The sequence below is a fragment of the Diplotaxodon limnothrissa genome, linkage group LG11 (genome assembly GCF_057381915.1).
Source record: "Diplotaxodon limnothrissa isolate DT_005_m linkage group LG11, D_limnothrissa_male_GT1.1, whole genome shotgun sequence".
Classification (NCBI taxonomy): Eukaryota; Metazoa; Chordata; class Actinopteri; order Cichliformes; family Cichlidae; genus Diplotaxodon; species Diplotaxodon limnothrissa.
In genome coordinates, this window is record NC_140606.1 from 8,529,217 (window position 1) to 8,543,483 (window position 14,267).

At 42.1% G+C, this 14,267-nt stretch overlaps 1 protein-coding gene across 1 annotated transcript in view; it reads right to left on the reverse strand.

Moving 5' to 3' along the window:
• Nucleotides 1-14,267, reverse strand: part of vps13b (vacuolar protein sorting 13 homolog B) — a 299,690-nt gene that overhangs the window by 74,828 nt on the left and 210,595 nt on the right. The window contains exons 35-38 of the mRNA XM_085366137.1: nucleotides 9,807-10,148; nucleotides 8,741-9,161; nucleotides 8,384-8,521; nucleotides 1,826-2,221 (exon numbers count right to left, since the gene is read on the reverse strand). Of these exons, the coding sequence (XP_085222263.1) occupies nucleotides 1,826-2,221; nucleotides 8,384-8,521; nucleotides 8,741-9,161; nucleotides 9,807-10,148 (1,297 nt within the window). The remainder of the gene's footprint in view (nucleotides 1-1,825; nucleotides 2,222-8,383; nucleotides 8,522-8,740; nucleotides 9,162-9,806; nucleotides 10,149-14,267) is intronic.

Here is a 14,267-nt window from a genome sequence, read left to right on the forward strand (position 1 = left end):
TAACTGTTCACAGGCGCTACTGTCAATCTAGTCCCTAATTGTGGGTTTTTTGGCTTCAGGATTTGTTTTTTTTATGCTGTAATTATATTTTCCTTACAAAAATAAATTTGCTTCTTGAATTGTTGCAGGTAGTACATCCGGTGAGCTTATGTTTGTGTAGCTGTTTCGCTAGCTGTCAAAGTTGAGCAGTAGTGCTTCTGACTACTGGTAGATCCTCTCAGGGAAAAGCCACTCTCACTAAGGTTAGGGACTTCACGCGGGTTGACCATCTTAGGGAAAAGTTCCCGTCACCTCTACATCGCCTGTATGGGTGTCAAATATGCACCATCGCTAACAGATTCCATCTCTTGTGAGCATTACCATGTAATGATAGGAAGAACCCTGTAGCGCTGTTTGCAAGTGTCGGTAGCCTCAAAAGCAAATTGCTGCTTTTCCAGTACTGTGGCAAAGCCCAGTGACAAACCAAACTCAGCTGACACTAGCTGGGTGGACATGTTCGAAGACGCAGAGGCCAAATTTCTTTGTCTTTCCAAACAGCTCCTCGACTCCAGAGAGGAACGCAGAGAAGAAGTTGAGCTTGTTGATTGATCCCCTCAGAGACAATAGCGACGAGGATGAGGAGGATTCTATTCTCCCTCTGCCCAGTGATCTATCACCTTAACATCATCACCACTTAAACCATCAATTCACATTCACATCAAGGAGCCATCCTTCCCAAGTAAAATGGCATGTTTGAAAGCCTCCATGTACTAATATGGTCACCCTGATCCCAGCTTATTAGGTTGAATTGTTTCAGGACATAAGCCTCCCACTGGATGACTACAACTTGGGAGAAGATATGTGTTGTTATTGAGCTTATTCTCTAGGTTTCTGGGTTTCAATGTAGGACTATGGCTGTATCATAGGCCTGGCCATAGTAGGAGAGAAATCACTGTAGTTCAATCTCTCCAGCCTGCTTGACAAGCAAGTCAATATGGATTCCCCATATGAGCTTTCACGTGCTAAGGAGTAGTTTAGGAGAGGCAGTAACCACTGTGCAGGGTAGTGACTTGAGGAAGAAGCACGGTGATGCTTTTGACCTTTGCCTTCCCCACAAAGTCCCACTGTAAGAACCACTGCCGGCCTTCCTGGTCTTCACAACGACAGAGTGCAATGTAGATTTCAACAATGTAGGCTTCAGGGGGCTGGAAAGTAGTGTCCAGTCCCCTGAGGAGCAAGTGTCCTACTGGCCACAGACACAAGAGTATTACAGTTAAACATCTTTCACTGGCATTGTCACCACCCCTGCTGCTGCATCAAGCCATCATCCCTTCCTCTGGAGGGAAACAAATGACACACAATATATGAACTGTGGTTGCTGCCAGAAGCACAGCAGGCAGCACTCATGGAGATCCGTGCCCTGAGCACTCGATGGATTGTTTATTGTTCCTTCCTCCCCCAAAGAAGCAGCGTGAGGAAGATGCTTCGTTCTAGTCTGAGCTGTGTAACAGCTAACAATGTATTCCCCATTCATATTCAAGGAACAGCACAAGTTCCCTCATTGTTTCCTGTTTATTCACCTCCCTTCAACAGTTTGTGGGATCAGTTCAGAGAGAGAGGTGTGTGGTTCAAAACAAAAAATCACTTTGAAAGATTTTTCAAAATCCTAGAAGTCATTAGTCCGCCTTAGACAACTTAGTGAAGCTTTCATGGTCATGTTGAAATGCGCTTCCCATCATAAGATACCTTGCTTGGATATTAGAGAAAACATTACATGTACATTCACTGCTGGTCCCTGTTAAGTTGACCTGTAATAATCCCCCCCCAATAAAACAGGTTTACTCACCTTCTATCCTAGACCCTGGCTTCATGTTCAGACTTCCTGCCATGGCAGACACTGATACTGTCATGCTGGGCCTCATTGGATGAGTGTCAGTCTCCATAACCACTAAAATCTGGGCAGTCCGAAGAGAAACCTTGTGAAAGGTGAGTGCCAGCGCCCCAACACTGCTGGCTTTACCCAGGGCTGAGGCCTGATGCTGTTTGTCTGCACGAGGAGGAAAGGCCCTGTGAAGTGTCTTTGCAGGGGAAGAATGAGGGGTGGAGGAAGCAGACGGTGGTTTACTTGAGCTGTCCCATGTATAGTTTGGTAGGATTTTATTCTGGTAAGCTTTGGCCTGCTCCAGCTTTGCCAAAGTGGGACTGATTTTCAAGGGACGTGATAGCTCCATGTTCAGTTCAGCTGTGGAGAGAAAAAAAAGCAGATGACAGACAACAAAGCAAAAAAAACAAAACAAAATTAAAGAGTGTTAGTCAATCTGTGCTGTTAGCAAACTTTACAAACAACAACGCCCTCTGTGGACATGTGCTTGTGCACATCCTGACTTATATTTATGAAGTGCTGAGTGATACAGAAAACTGGGCTGGAAGCAGAGAGAGCAAAGTGTTTGAGCAGGTAATAAAAACACAACTTATTAGTCAGAAAAAACAAAAATACATCCTGATGGAAACAGACTAACTAGATCTCTATGGGAATCTGTTTTGTTTGCATATAGACACACACACACACACACACACACACACACATATATATGTATATGTGTTTTTATATATATATATATATATATATATATATATATATATATATATATTTATAATATAGTAACAATTTAGAATTATCCAATTGTAGAGCAGGGCCTCTTAAACTATGTCAAAATGGGAACTAAAATTGAATAAATTCACTGTTGGCTGTGGTCTTTGGTCTTTAAAACCTGCTGTTGAAATTTGGAAAAACATAAATGGGATAAAATCCATTTGGGGGCTTTAAGACAAGGCAGGCTTCATCAATGTCCCACTGAGCAGATTTTCAGCTATCTGACCGACCCATGGGATACTAAATGGTGCTGTGTCTCATAAATCAAACTTCTCTCTTCTTCTAATCACTCAACTTTGCATGCAAACCGTTAAAAGGACAGCTGGGTCCAGTCTCAATCTCTTTCTTCTCCTCGTCTTAGATGGACACATATGCACGCACAAATTCCTGATTGTCTCGTTGTAACATCCTAATGTGACACTGCGGAATAGCAGAAGAGAATGTTTTCTCCGTGCCAGCCGCGTAAATCTGAGACCACTCTCTCCTGTTCAATCTCTCTCTCACTCTCTGGTGCTCTGCAGCCTTCAAACACTTGACTGGAATATACAGAGACACATGAATTAACTCAATGCCGTTTTACACCACTTCCATTATCCCATTTTTCCACTTGCTCATGATGATGGGAGAGGGAAGCAACCCCCCCCCCCACAAAAAAAAAACCCCAAACCAAAACTAGTGCAGCTGTTTTTCATGGTCTCATCAAGAGCCCAGTGTTTACAGCCTCTTAAGGGTTTTAGGCCCCCTGTCTACCTCCTCTCCAGGTAAGAGCACTAAATGACATGAGCGGGAACACTGCCAAGAGTGAAAGGCCAAAACACACACACACAGACTGAATCTGCCTTCGGGATACTTTCTCTTTTAATTCAGCGGAAGTAAAGCACATGGTCAAATGGAAGGATAACTGCAGAGACGAGCTGGAGGAAGGATAGGTGGAATTTGCTGTGCAATGTAGCTTATCATTTCCACTTGACTTATCACCAGGAAACTTTACAGTGGTGAAATAAATAGCTGTATGCAGCTGTTCATCCAGGTTCCTCTGTTCCCCTTCCCATGTTACTTCACCAATCCATTTTCTCCCCGTCTGTTTCATGTAAGCCATCTTTCTGCTTCTTCTCTCTTGCTCAGTCATTTCTATCTTTTACTCTTCCTCCACCCATAACCTAATCAACCCATCCCTGTAATCAAGTAAAGATGTCCCTGATCAACCAGCCAGAGCTAGTGCCATGGCCTGGCTCCCGGCACATGGAGACCTGGTACTCATTATCATTGTACTCACTCCAAAGTTCCTTTCTACACCCTACCGGTCCTATCCCCCCACCAACGGCAGATCTGAAGTGATGGCAAGGTATTTCTATTTTTTTCACTAATCTGAAACTCACCAAATCAAACTGAGTAGTGCAAGTCGATACGGCTAACTATAACCCAGACTTTTTAGACTGGAACTCATGGTTATAGTTATCCTCTTGCATGTAAGGCCCATGTCTGAAATAAGGTACTAACCTTTTAAATAACGATGATGAATAAAATATTCCACTAAACTGTGCATTAACTGTATATACTTTTAAAGAAAAGTTAGATTTTAAAGAAGAGTGAATAAATTCCCTCCTGCTCGTAACCAGGATGTCATAATGTATGAATATTTATTGTTAAATATTAAATGTCCATTTCTATATTTAAGTATTCCTTAAGGAATAGTGGGAAAAAGAGTAAGTTTCCTCCTTTTTATAGTGTGAAATGATTACAGGCCACTGCTATCTATCGGGGTTTAGTACTGTGAAGAGACAGCCACAGCATCTGTACAGCCTCCAGTGTTTTTTTGCAGAAGTTTATCAAATTTCCACATATCGAACAAAACGTGTTTTTTTTTCTTTTCTAGAGCTGATCATCTGTGAGAAACAGAGACAGATGTAGGAACATGTGATTTCACTAGGCAAAGATGACATAAAAAGAGGAAACTTTAACCTCAAGAGGGAAAGAAAGGCTTTTAGGTTTTACAGACTGAAGTGTAAATTCTGTATTTATGGATTAAGATGTGACATCCGATAAAGCCTTCCCTCAACCATATATACTGTAAAGTGAAGGAAAAACATAAATGTCACTCTTATTTTAAACTGCCAGCAGCGTGCCAGCAGGGGCCATGGGTGACTGGGATTTTTTTTTTAAGGCAAGAAATATAAATATTGAAAGAAATGTGGTGAAAAAAAGTACATTAACAGCAATGAGATTCACATATACGAATGATTTAGCTGAAAACACTGATGTTTGCCCTGAATGTAACAAATATTTTAAACTGGCGACTGTCAGTAGAAGGCTTGTGCAAAGAGCAAACGTCCAGCCTGAAGGCTGAAAGGTGGTGCTCGCATACTTTTAAATAACAGGCCTTAATGTGAACAGGCTGCAGGGACTCACAGACTGGCCCTTCTCAGGTGTCAGCCTCTATTAGCACTGGAGAAAGTGGAAGATCAAGGTCTAACAGAGGTATACACACAGGCACAAACACACACACCCCTCTGCAAAGTAGTGTGGGAGATCAAATACGTTTTACTACCCAGGTTACTGTGGCTTTTTGGCGAGGTCACGTGTGATGCTGTCCCCACTTTGAACCTGGCGTTGGTATATGTGATTATGCGTAACTACCAGAAACATTGTTTTCATTCCCACCCCCTCCCCTCTGAATTCTCTAGCTGACTTTCATGCTTGACACTTGACAGTGGAAAGCCTGTGTCCGACACAGGTGGCAATGTGTCAAATTACGCGGGACCTGTATGTGAAGGGCATGTGTTTCTTTCTGGGTTCGAAAGTGCAAACAATATTTTGGGGGGTACCTGTTGCTTCCCAACATTACAAAAAAGTCACTCAGATGACTTGAATCAGAGAGGGTTCTGGATGGTTCGGAGGGGCACACCCTTGTATACAGTAAATGACAACATTTCTACGAACTCTGGTTTGACAGAAACCAGGGACAGAGAGCAGTGTTTCCAATTTGTTCAAGCTAATCTATCACCTGCTCCTTCTTTACAGAGGAAAGGCGGATCTCGACTTCGAGTGGTAGCAGTTACGATTCTGGACATGACTAACAAAAAATGAGCAGGGAGGGAAAGTATGCGTATTTGTGTGCTCACTGGTTGCTGCTCGTGTTGGAAAAAAACCCCCCGATCCACTCAGGACTTTATCGTCTATGTCTCCGCTGGTCAAGCCTTGAACTCAAGTAGTTCTGAAAAGGCTGACGTTCTGTAAGCATCGGCATTAGTTATGTTTATGTGAGCGCGCGCATGTATTTGATGAGCAGCTGCTGAGTGGGGGTCAATGCTGAAACACCATCCAGTTTACAGTACACATGTTACAGGTGTTTCCCACTCAGCATCCTTGGGAGGGCCGCTTTGATTGGTCTTGCTGAATAAATGCTGCTGAAATTGCGAGCATATTGCTGTAAACACACAGCAAGATGTGGCCTCACGGCTGTCTTCTCTCCGTCTGTGCTGGGCTGAGATAAATTAAATGTGAAGAACTGTCAAATTAAAGTAGGGGCCGCCAAACATGATACACATAGCAGCACCCACATAGTTACAGAGACTTACACACAAATAAATCACGTGTAAAAACAACAGAAGGACAAATGAATAAAATGCTAAATGCATTTGTTCTTCATAATCCCGTTTTCAGCTAGTCAATCCTAGTCAAGGCATTTCTTGAACTACTTAGTGATTCATTTATGAATTAGAAAATAATTTGTCAGCGTCCCGTCCAAATATTTTGTGAATAAGGGTCTTCTAGAAAAACAACCTCCGGTATTGGGATTCTTCTGCTCTGTGTAACTTCTTCCTTTTCTCCCCCGACCTTGAAGACGATAATTATCTTCCCCAGAGAGTTATCCAACTAAACAACACAAAGCTGAAAGTGTGTGTATGGATGCATGTGTCGGAGTGTGTGACTATGTGGTTGAAGGGGTGAGGAAGAACCAGTAGCATGTGTGGTCAATTCTCGAAATTTCCAGCAGAGCCTGACCCGGAGCAACCTCACACTGAGCCTGGATCCTGTCTGAGTCATGTGGTATGGTTTTGTGTGTGTGTGTGTGTGTGTGTGTGTGTGTGTGTGTGTGTGTGTGTGTGTGTGTGTGTGTGTGTGTGTAAAGAGAATGAATGTGAGTGATTGTGATGCAGCTAATCCTACTGAGAGAGAGAGATAGCTCATCTCTTTATTAGTTCAAGGGAAACACCTGACTGTAATTTCACATTATTGGCATCTCCACTTCAGCTGCACTCAGGCATCAGATATAACTACAGTATAATTATCATTAGAGATATAACTCTGTTCAGTGAAAAGGACAGGGCTTCTATAAATAAATCAACACTGAGCCATATACACTTTTTAATAACCTAATAAACAAATAAACTGAATCTATTTAATCCACCATGCACCTGAGCGATAACTGCTCCTCTTCCTTACCCTTTTCCACAGGCAGATTAAAGCATACCAATGTTGTAGGACACTCTCTTTCCACTCCTTAATGTACATACTGTGAAGTATCATTTATTACCATATACCTTAAAATCTGTTAAAACAGTTATGCAATCTGGACTCGTGCAAAGGTCTCACTCATTGGTTAGTGGTGTCACTGATGGATCTGGTTGTGTTTGCTTGTACTGTGTGATTGTTGGGGTGTACATAGAGCTGCATTGTATTGTGTTGTGGGCCTCCAGGTGGACAGAGCAGCTAAGGGCTTTCAGCTGACAGCAGGAAGTAAAGTGTGTGGGAGCAAGGGAGTGATATGCTTGGCTAAACTATTATCAATAACACCTCCAGTCCATCCTGTGCTCCCTGTATACACACACAGTATATGTTCATGATTGTATGCATGTGGAAGAAAGACGGTGTCAGTGAGTATGCATCTGCAACATCTGGCCTGGGTTCAGGGAGCTGAACTCTGGATGATGTTCTGCGCCTACACACGCTCACAGGGATAAAAAGGTTGTGCACACTGAGACTCAAAGGCCCACTCACACTTTTATTTATTGCTCTTGTATTTGTGTAGAATGTCAACCACACCCTTAGGTCAAAAACCTTAGCTTAAAGCTACTCATATGGATATCATATCAACCTAAAAATAGAGAACCAAACACAGTGACAGGCAAATTCAAAGAAGCATGAGACTACACGCTTAAACCCACAGGGGATTGTATTGTACTGTTCAAAGAAACGGACACCTGCGATATCAGTGGCTTTCTGAAGCAAACATCCATAAGGTTACTTATAATTTTCTCATCATGTGCTCACATGTGTGTTTACTCGTGTGCAGTATATAGAAAACTGGCTGTGAAATTGCTGTTTGAACTGCTGTTATAAGACTAAACACAGAAAGAAAAACAAGAACTTATGGATAAAGGTAAAGTGACTAAAATGAACCCAGAGCTGAAACTGGATTTTTGGATGGTATTATACACCAGAGGATGTTGTGCAAGTCAGTGCTAAAAATGAAGCATGTTGTTGTTTTAACTAAAATACAGCGCTGTGACAAAGTATTTAGCCCCTGATTTTTGTATATTTGTCCCACTTAAATGTTTGGAATCATCAAACAAATTTAAATCCAAGTAAATACAGAATGATGATTGCATATATTGAGGGAAAGAAGCCATCCAAACCTACCGGGACCAGTGTAAAAAACCCCCCCAAAAACTGCCCCCTTTTGTTAAATCCCACCCGCCTTTTTTGCATGAGTATACAAAAGTGTGTGCGTGTGTGCACGATTCCCACCTGGTCCATTTAAGAAATCTTTAATCTGGAGGCAGAGCAGAGGGGGAGGAATCCCCGTTTTACTGTCCACCTCTCCTGCTACTGTCTGCAGCCAAAACACATTGTAGTCCAGAGATTCTGGTAGAGTCTTTCCCGGGTCTGAACAAAACGAGGCATATAAAAACTTGAATAGAAAAATAAAAGGTCATACATGTCAACATCAGGAAGTTTCACATTTATTAGTTTGAGTGAATATGACTCATGGGAGGAGATGGAAGTCAATTTGTCCAGGATCTACAGTTTAATAACAAAATTCAAATCCATTTACCCTTTAAAAGTATCCCCAGCCATCCCCAGGAACATATTTATCTCTCTCACCTAGACACTTGTAGTCAGCAGCTACTCCTCTTAAGGACACATCAAACACAGACAGCTCCATCCTCTGTTTGCGGTGGTGACAGCTGAGAAGGGCAGAAGGTTGCATCACCTGTAGGTACAAGAGGGGTTCCAACACCTGGTCACCAGCCCCTCTTCTCCCAGGCTGCCTAACTATGGTTACACCAAGTGCTTGACGGGCTGAGGAGCGTGTCGGAGTAGGCAGGCCATCCAGGGAGAGCAGGCTGCCTCTCAGCAGTGGAGAGGCCGGCTGGGAGGTGTTGCTGTTGAGGATGTCCTCAGCAGTCAAGCCAGCAAGTGAACTCTGGGTAGCTGGAGGCAGATCTGGAGTTGGGGATGCCGAGGCTGAATGTGACTCAGACTGGAGGCTGGTCTCAGGCTGGTTGAGGGCACTCTTTCCAACCTGAATCAGATAAAAAGGAATCTATCTATCTCTATGAAATCACTGGAATTTGAGGATCTTACTTTGGGTCTGTTGACCTTATACATATCAAATTGGGCTGTTTGGTGCTGCTTATAAAAACTTGAACCAAAAAACATAATGTGCACTTTGTGTAGATGTGAGCAAGTTTAATTTATCAGCTCCAAATGCACAACACGGTTATTTGTTTGCTTTTCTATCTCGAGTGGGCTTATGTTGAACTGGTGCCCAGATGTCTTTGAGTTCCACATCTGCTTAGACTGTGGGAATGATTTATCAGCATAAATATACACACAGTATATTAATGTTATTATGTGGATAGATGAGCACTGATGGTCCATGTTGCACTATATTAAATTGAGTATATGAAATTGAATTGTTATCATTTAGACTGTATGAAACTACTTTTATCAGACACACAAAATAATTACAAATTCTATTTTCAATTAGACAACTGTACAAAATCAACCTGCTGTAAAACTCAAACATGATAACTCTTATAATAACATAATAATACTGCATGCTATTGTACATGTTTTCTATTATAATTCTAGACACGTGGATAACAAAGAGATCCAGAAACTGATGCGTGCAAGAGCTTCCATGTGACAAGCTTTTATTATTTACCTTATCCGCAGGCTGCATCTTTTCCGGTGTGCCAGGAGTATCCGACAGAGAGGGAATTGCCTTTGGAGGGCTGGAGCAAGCATAGGTCATCACAGACAGCCTACTAGCGGTGAGAAAGATGTCAAAGGGGATAAAGCTTAGGTTCTTGGTAATGGTGGACTTGTGGGAGGGTCTGGCAATGCAGTGGTGACTGGCCCCGCTTTGTTGCTCTATTTGCACAATACGGATGCGAGCGCTGTCGCTGCCGAAGCCGCTGTCCTGTCCAGTCCCACTGTGCCGCGATGAAGAGTCAGCGCCCGCTACGGGGTCTCGACCACCTCGCGTCTGCTCATGCCGACGCAGCTGTATATAAAAACATTGAAGGGAAAGCCATGTTGACACAGATGCATATGTTCTTGGCAAAAAAAAAAAGTGCAAAGGTTATTAGCATTAGCAGGACGAGAATAGGAGGGAAAAAGAAAGGAAAAAAAGCTTTTGTGTTTTGTGTTTCTGACCAGAGCACAACAAGGTTTGCAGAAAATTAAGGCGATTAAAAGATTAGTAAAACAGCAGTGCACCATCACTGATGCACTTCCTAAAAAACTGTTGAAAAAGACCAAAATGCTATTTTTCAAAAGTGTAAAATCCATCACTAGAATGAATGCAAACCAACTGAACTGGATAAGCAGAGGAGGATGGATGGATTAATGGATGTACTAGTACCCCCACCCTTGTAAGGGCGGACCTGTTGTTCACTGACATGCAAAGAAAGAAAACCATAAAAGTCTAGGTAATGTATCTTAGCTTTATCATGTTTGCTTTTTGTAAATTGATAACAGCTACCAGCAGCTAACGTAAGCAGTATGGCTACTAACCTGTGCAAGCCATGAAATTATAAGGTAAAGAGTGTAAATACACAATAATAATTACCACTTTATGATAAAAAATTATGGTTTAAAAAAGAGAAGTCTGTTTGCAATAAAAGACATGACCTTATCTCAAACCAAAGCAAGCTGGTGTGTTAGCATCACCATGGAGATAAGGGAAGCAAATGAAACTGGAGAACATTTGCTGTTTTGTTTTTTTTAATCTATAAATCAGTTTCTTGTGTTGGTCCTGGCTTTATGAGAGAACACAAATCAAATAACTCATTTGATTGAATCCATGGACAAATTGACCAAAGAAGGGAAGCATCGTACAGCCACAGAGACATTAAAGGCATGCTCTGGGACTTTTTACTGTGGTCTAAAAATCATTTTGCACTTCTTACAATATTGGAAATGTCTACAAAAAAAGAGCCTCACCCCAGAAAATCAAAATGTTTTGTGTAGTTACTGTGGTATTGTGTATGAAGCAGCTGAGATTTTATGCTTGGCTCCAGCTAACGGATGTCGGGAGGGTTCCAGCCGTTGTGGCAATAAAAAGCTTGCAGTGACAGATGATATAAATCAACGCGAGCACTGTTGCTGGATTTCAAGTGACAATGAAAACAGGCATCTTTATTCTGCTACCAAAGAATGCCATCTTCCAAGGCTACAAAGAAGCTGCCATTAGCTCCCATGGGATAGATATGAGACAAATAACTAAAACTAAATGCTACCTACCAAATCACTTGCTGGACATGTTTCCAGAACTGACATATATAGCTGGAATATCCAAATGATTTGACTTTTTGAAAAAATTCCCAAATGTGTGGAAACATTTCTAGATGCTAAGAAAAACTGTTTGGATCACAACACACAGAAGCACTTTGTTAAAGTGGAGCAGAGGCTGACGTAAGAAAAAAGGAAAAAATGAAAGAATGCAAACAGGTCTCATGTAAGCATATAAGGTGGGTCTGGTGTGTTTGACCACTACTTCACATCAAAAAAATCCCTCCTCTTATACTCTACAGGTTTGTTAGACGCAGCATGAGTAGTCAGTTACTCACCAGTTCCAACACCACAGTTACACCATGACTGAGGCCTATCCCCAGTGTTTCCCATCCATGTAAACAGGAACAACGTCAGTTTCGATTAGCTACTGCTGTCTTTTGAAACATGATGAATTGTAAAACACAGGAGACAGACCCAAGGTGTGTCCCATTCTCTCCCACCCTCATCTGCTCCAGTCTGCACATGGTTGCTATTACAGCATGTACTCTCAGCTGCCCCCTCTCTTTCTCTGCATCACTCCCTTCCACACACTCCAATGAGAATTTTAAATGTATATTATTGCTGTGGCGGAGATAGTGTTTCAAGACCTCCAGGCAAACACTAAACCCACTGGCAGCACATTAGACAGAATACTTGACTTATTAGATATTTCCTATTCTAAACAGTGTCATCAAAGGCTAAGAACAAGAGCCATATAAAACGCAGCAGCATGCCTGCCTGCCTGTTCTGTTCAACTGGGCTCATGTGTGGGGCTTCCATAGGATTGGCCTAGCCAGATCCCCTTCCTTTCTCTGCCATAATGAGGACAGGATGTGTGCATTTCTTTTCTGTAGAAATGTCAGACTTTCCAAGCAATGAGGAGGAGAGAGAAGGCAGAAAGGGCCTGGACTTGTCTCCATGTGTGTTAAGTTAAGCGAGTGAAACTTGCATTGAGGTAAGGAGGTATTTGAAAAGGTATTCAGCAAAGGCAAAACATCCCCTCCGAGGAGCACCCGACATTGGAAGGGACAAATAAGCTGCATAGCAGCTGGGAAAGAGCGAGCCAGCAGAACCTGCCAGACGCTCTTTATGCTTTTCTCCCTTCCCAAACGTAGGCTGTACACATGCATTTACAATTACAGCAAATACCCCATCTTCTCTTTAACCACCACTACTAGCAGAGTGCCCCCTAAGCAAATTTTTGGTCTATATTTAGATGTGCTTACAAGTGGAATAAGGGATGATGGGGAACACAATCAGAGCCACGCAGGAAGAGAGACAATGAAAAAACGTGCCAAATGCACAGTGTTCATAAGTTCGTGCATTCAATCAGTGTATTCACAAACATGTACGCATAAACACACATGAAGTCAGTGGCTATTCAATCACTTTAACTTGCTGCTTCTTCTTCTTGCAGCTTAGTTAGATCCCTATTGTACCTACTAACTGGAAAAAAACAGCATGTATACAAAGAAAACATATACCTCTATATGCATTAACTTTATACCAATTTATTCAATTATTGAGGGCAATAAATTTAAAATACAAACATTGACTGTAACTACAGGACCAGTCCCAGCTGGAATCCCCTTTTCCAGCTATTACTTTCTATTATATTATATAATGGCTTCACTGGAAACGCTCTTTCCAGATCCCAATGCAATCTTCCTCTGGACTTAGGTGATCGTGATCATGAACGTGCAACTACGCACACATACACATCCCTCCACACCCGAACCCCCACCAGCCAATCGTGAGGTCATCCCATCAGAGTCTCCAGGCAGAGCATTCTGGAAAATGAAGGATAATCCCCAAAGTGTGAAACCATGAGTCTCCTGAGTGCCAATCATATCACAGTGCATCTGTGTGACTCCTGACCCCATTTCTATCAGTGTAACTCAGAACAGCTTGCTAAAGAAAGGCTAAGACTCGGAAGCAAGTGTCACATCATCCAAATGCCACCCGTTCACAGTGCTGGCTGGCTAGTCAAATATGACAGCATACTTTTTACATTTGAATATCACATATGCAGTTGATGCTTTCCAGATGAATGAAAAGAAAGTTGCCATTCGGGATCAGGGATCAGAGAACATGAAAATCTGGATTTTTAAGATGGTAGGGAAGTCCATGGTAGTCGACAGGAAAGAATAAAATAAATACGATCCAAGTAACAAAGGTGACTATTATTCCTTTCAAGACGGCCCATTTAATAGCCACATATCCAAACTGTAGTCCGACTACATTCAGGTTCTTATAATACAAGGATTCCCAAAAGTTCCCAGACTGAAATGGTGCAACAGGATAAAAACCCACAAAAATAGCACTAAATGAGACTAAAATTCCTTTATCCCCAAGCAATACACTGGCCACGTTTGAAGCAGACTGGATGAATGGTTGATGAGATATGTGTAGAGCACACAGAGAGGCATACAGAGATTTCTTGATTTATTAGTGAAATGCTTCAGCTTGAATTCCTCCAGTGAATGACAGGCTGTTGCAGTAGCCATAGCAGCCAGGTGAGGTCAGCTTAGGGAACTGAGCCACTTTTCATGCATTTTTAGCAGAAAAATGGTTTATCACATTTTTCCCATGTTCTCTTGTAACTCCAGTAGAATTCCCATTGAAAAACACGGGAAGTCATTACTAAATCTTTCTGACAGCACTATTCAGTTCAGCTACTTGCTTGCAAAATGCCTACATTGAAATTAACTTCTGTATCTTGACTACATCAAAGTTTATATGTTAAGCCCCTGCTGTGCTACCCACTTTTGTTTACCAGAAGCATAAAGCTGATAGCAGGCCTCTGTGTTATTGTGCCAATGAAGGAAAACTTCAATGCAGCAATACC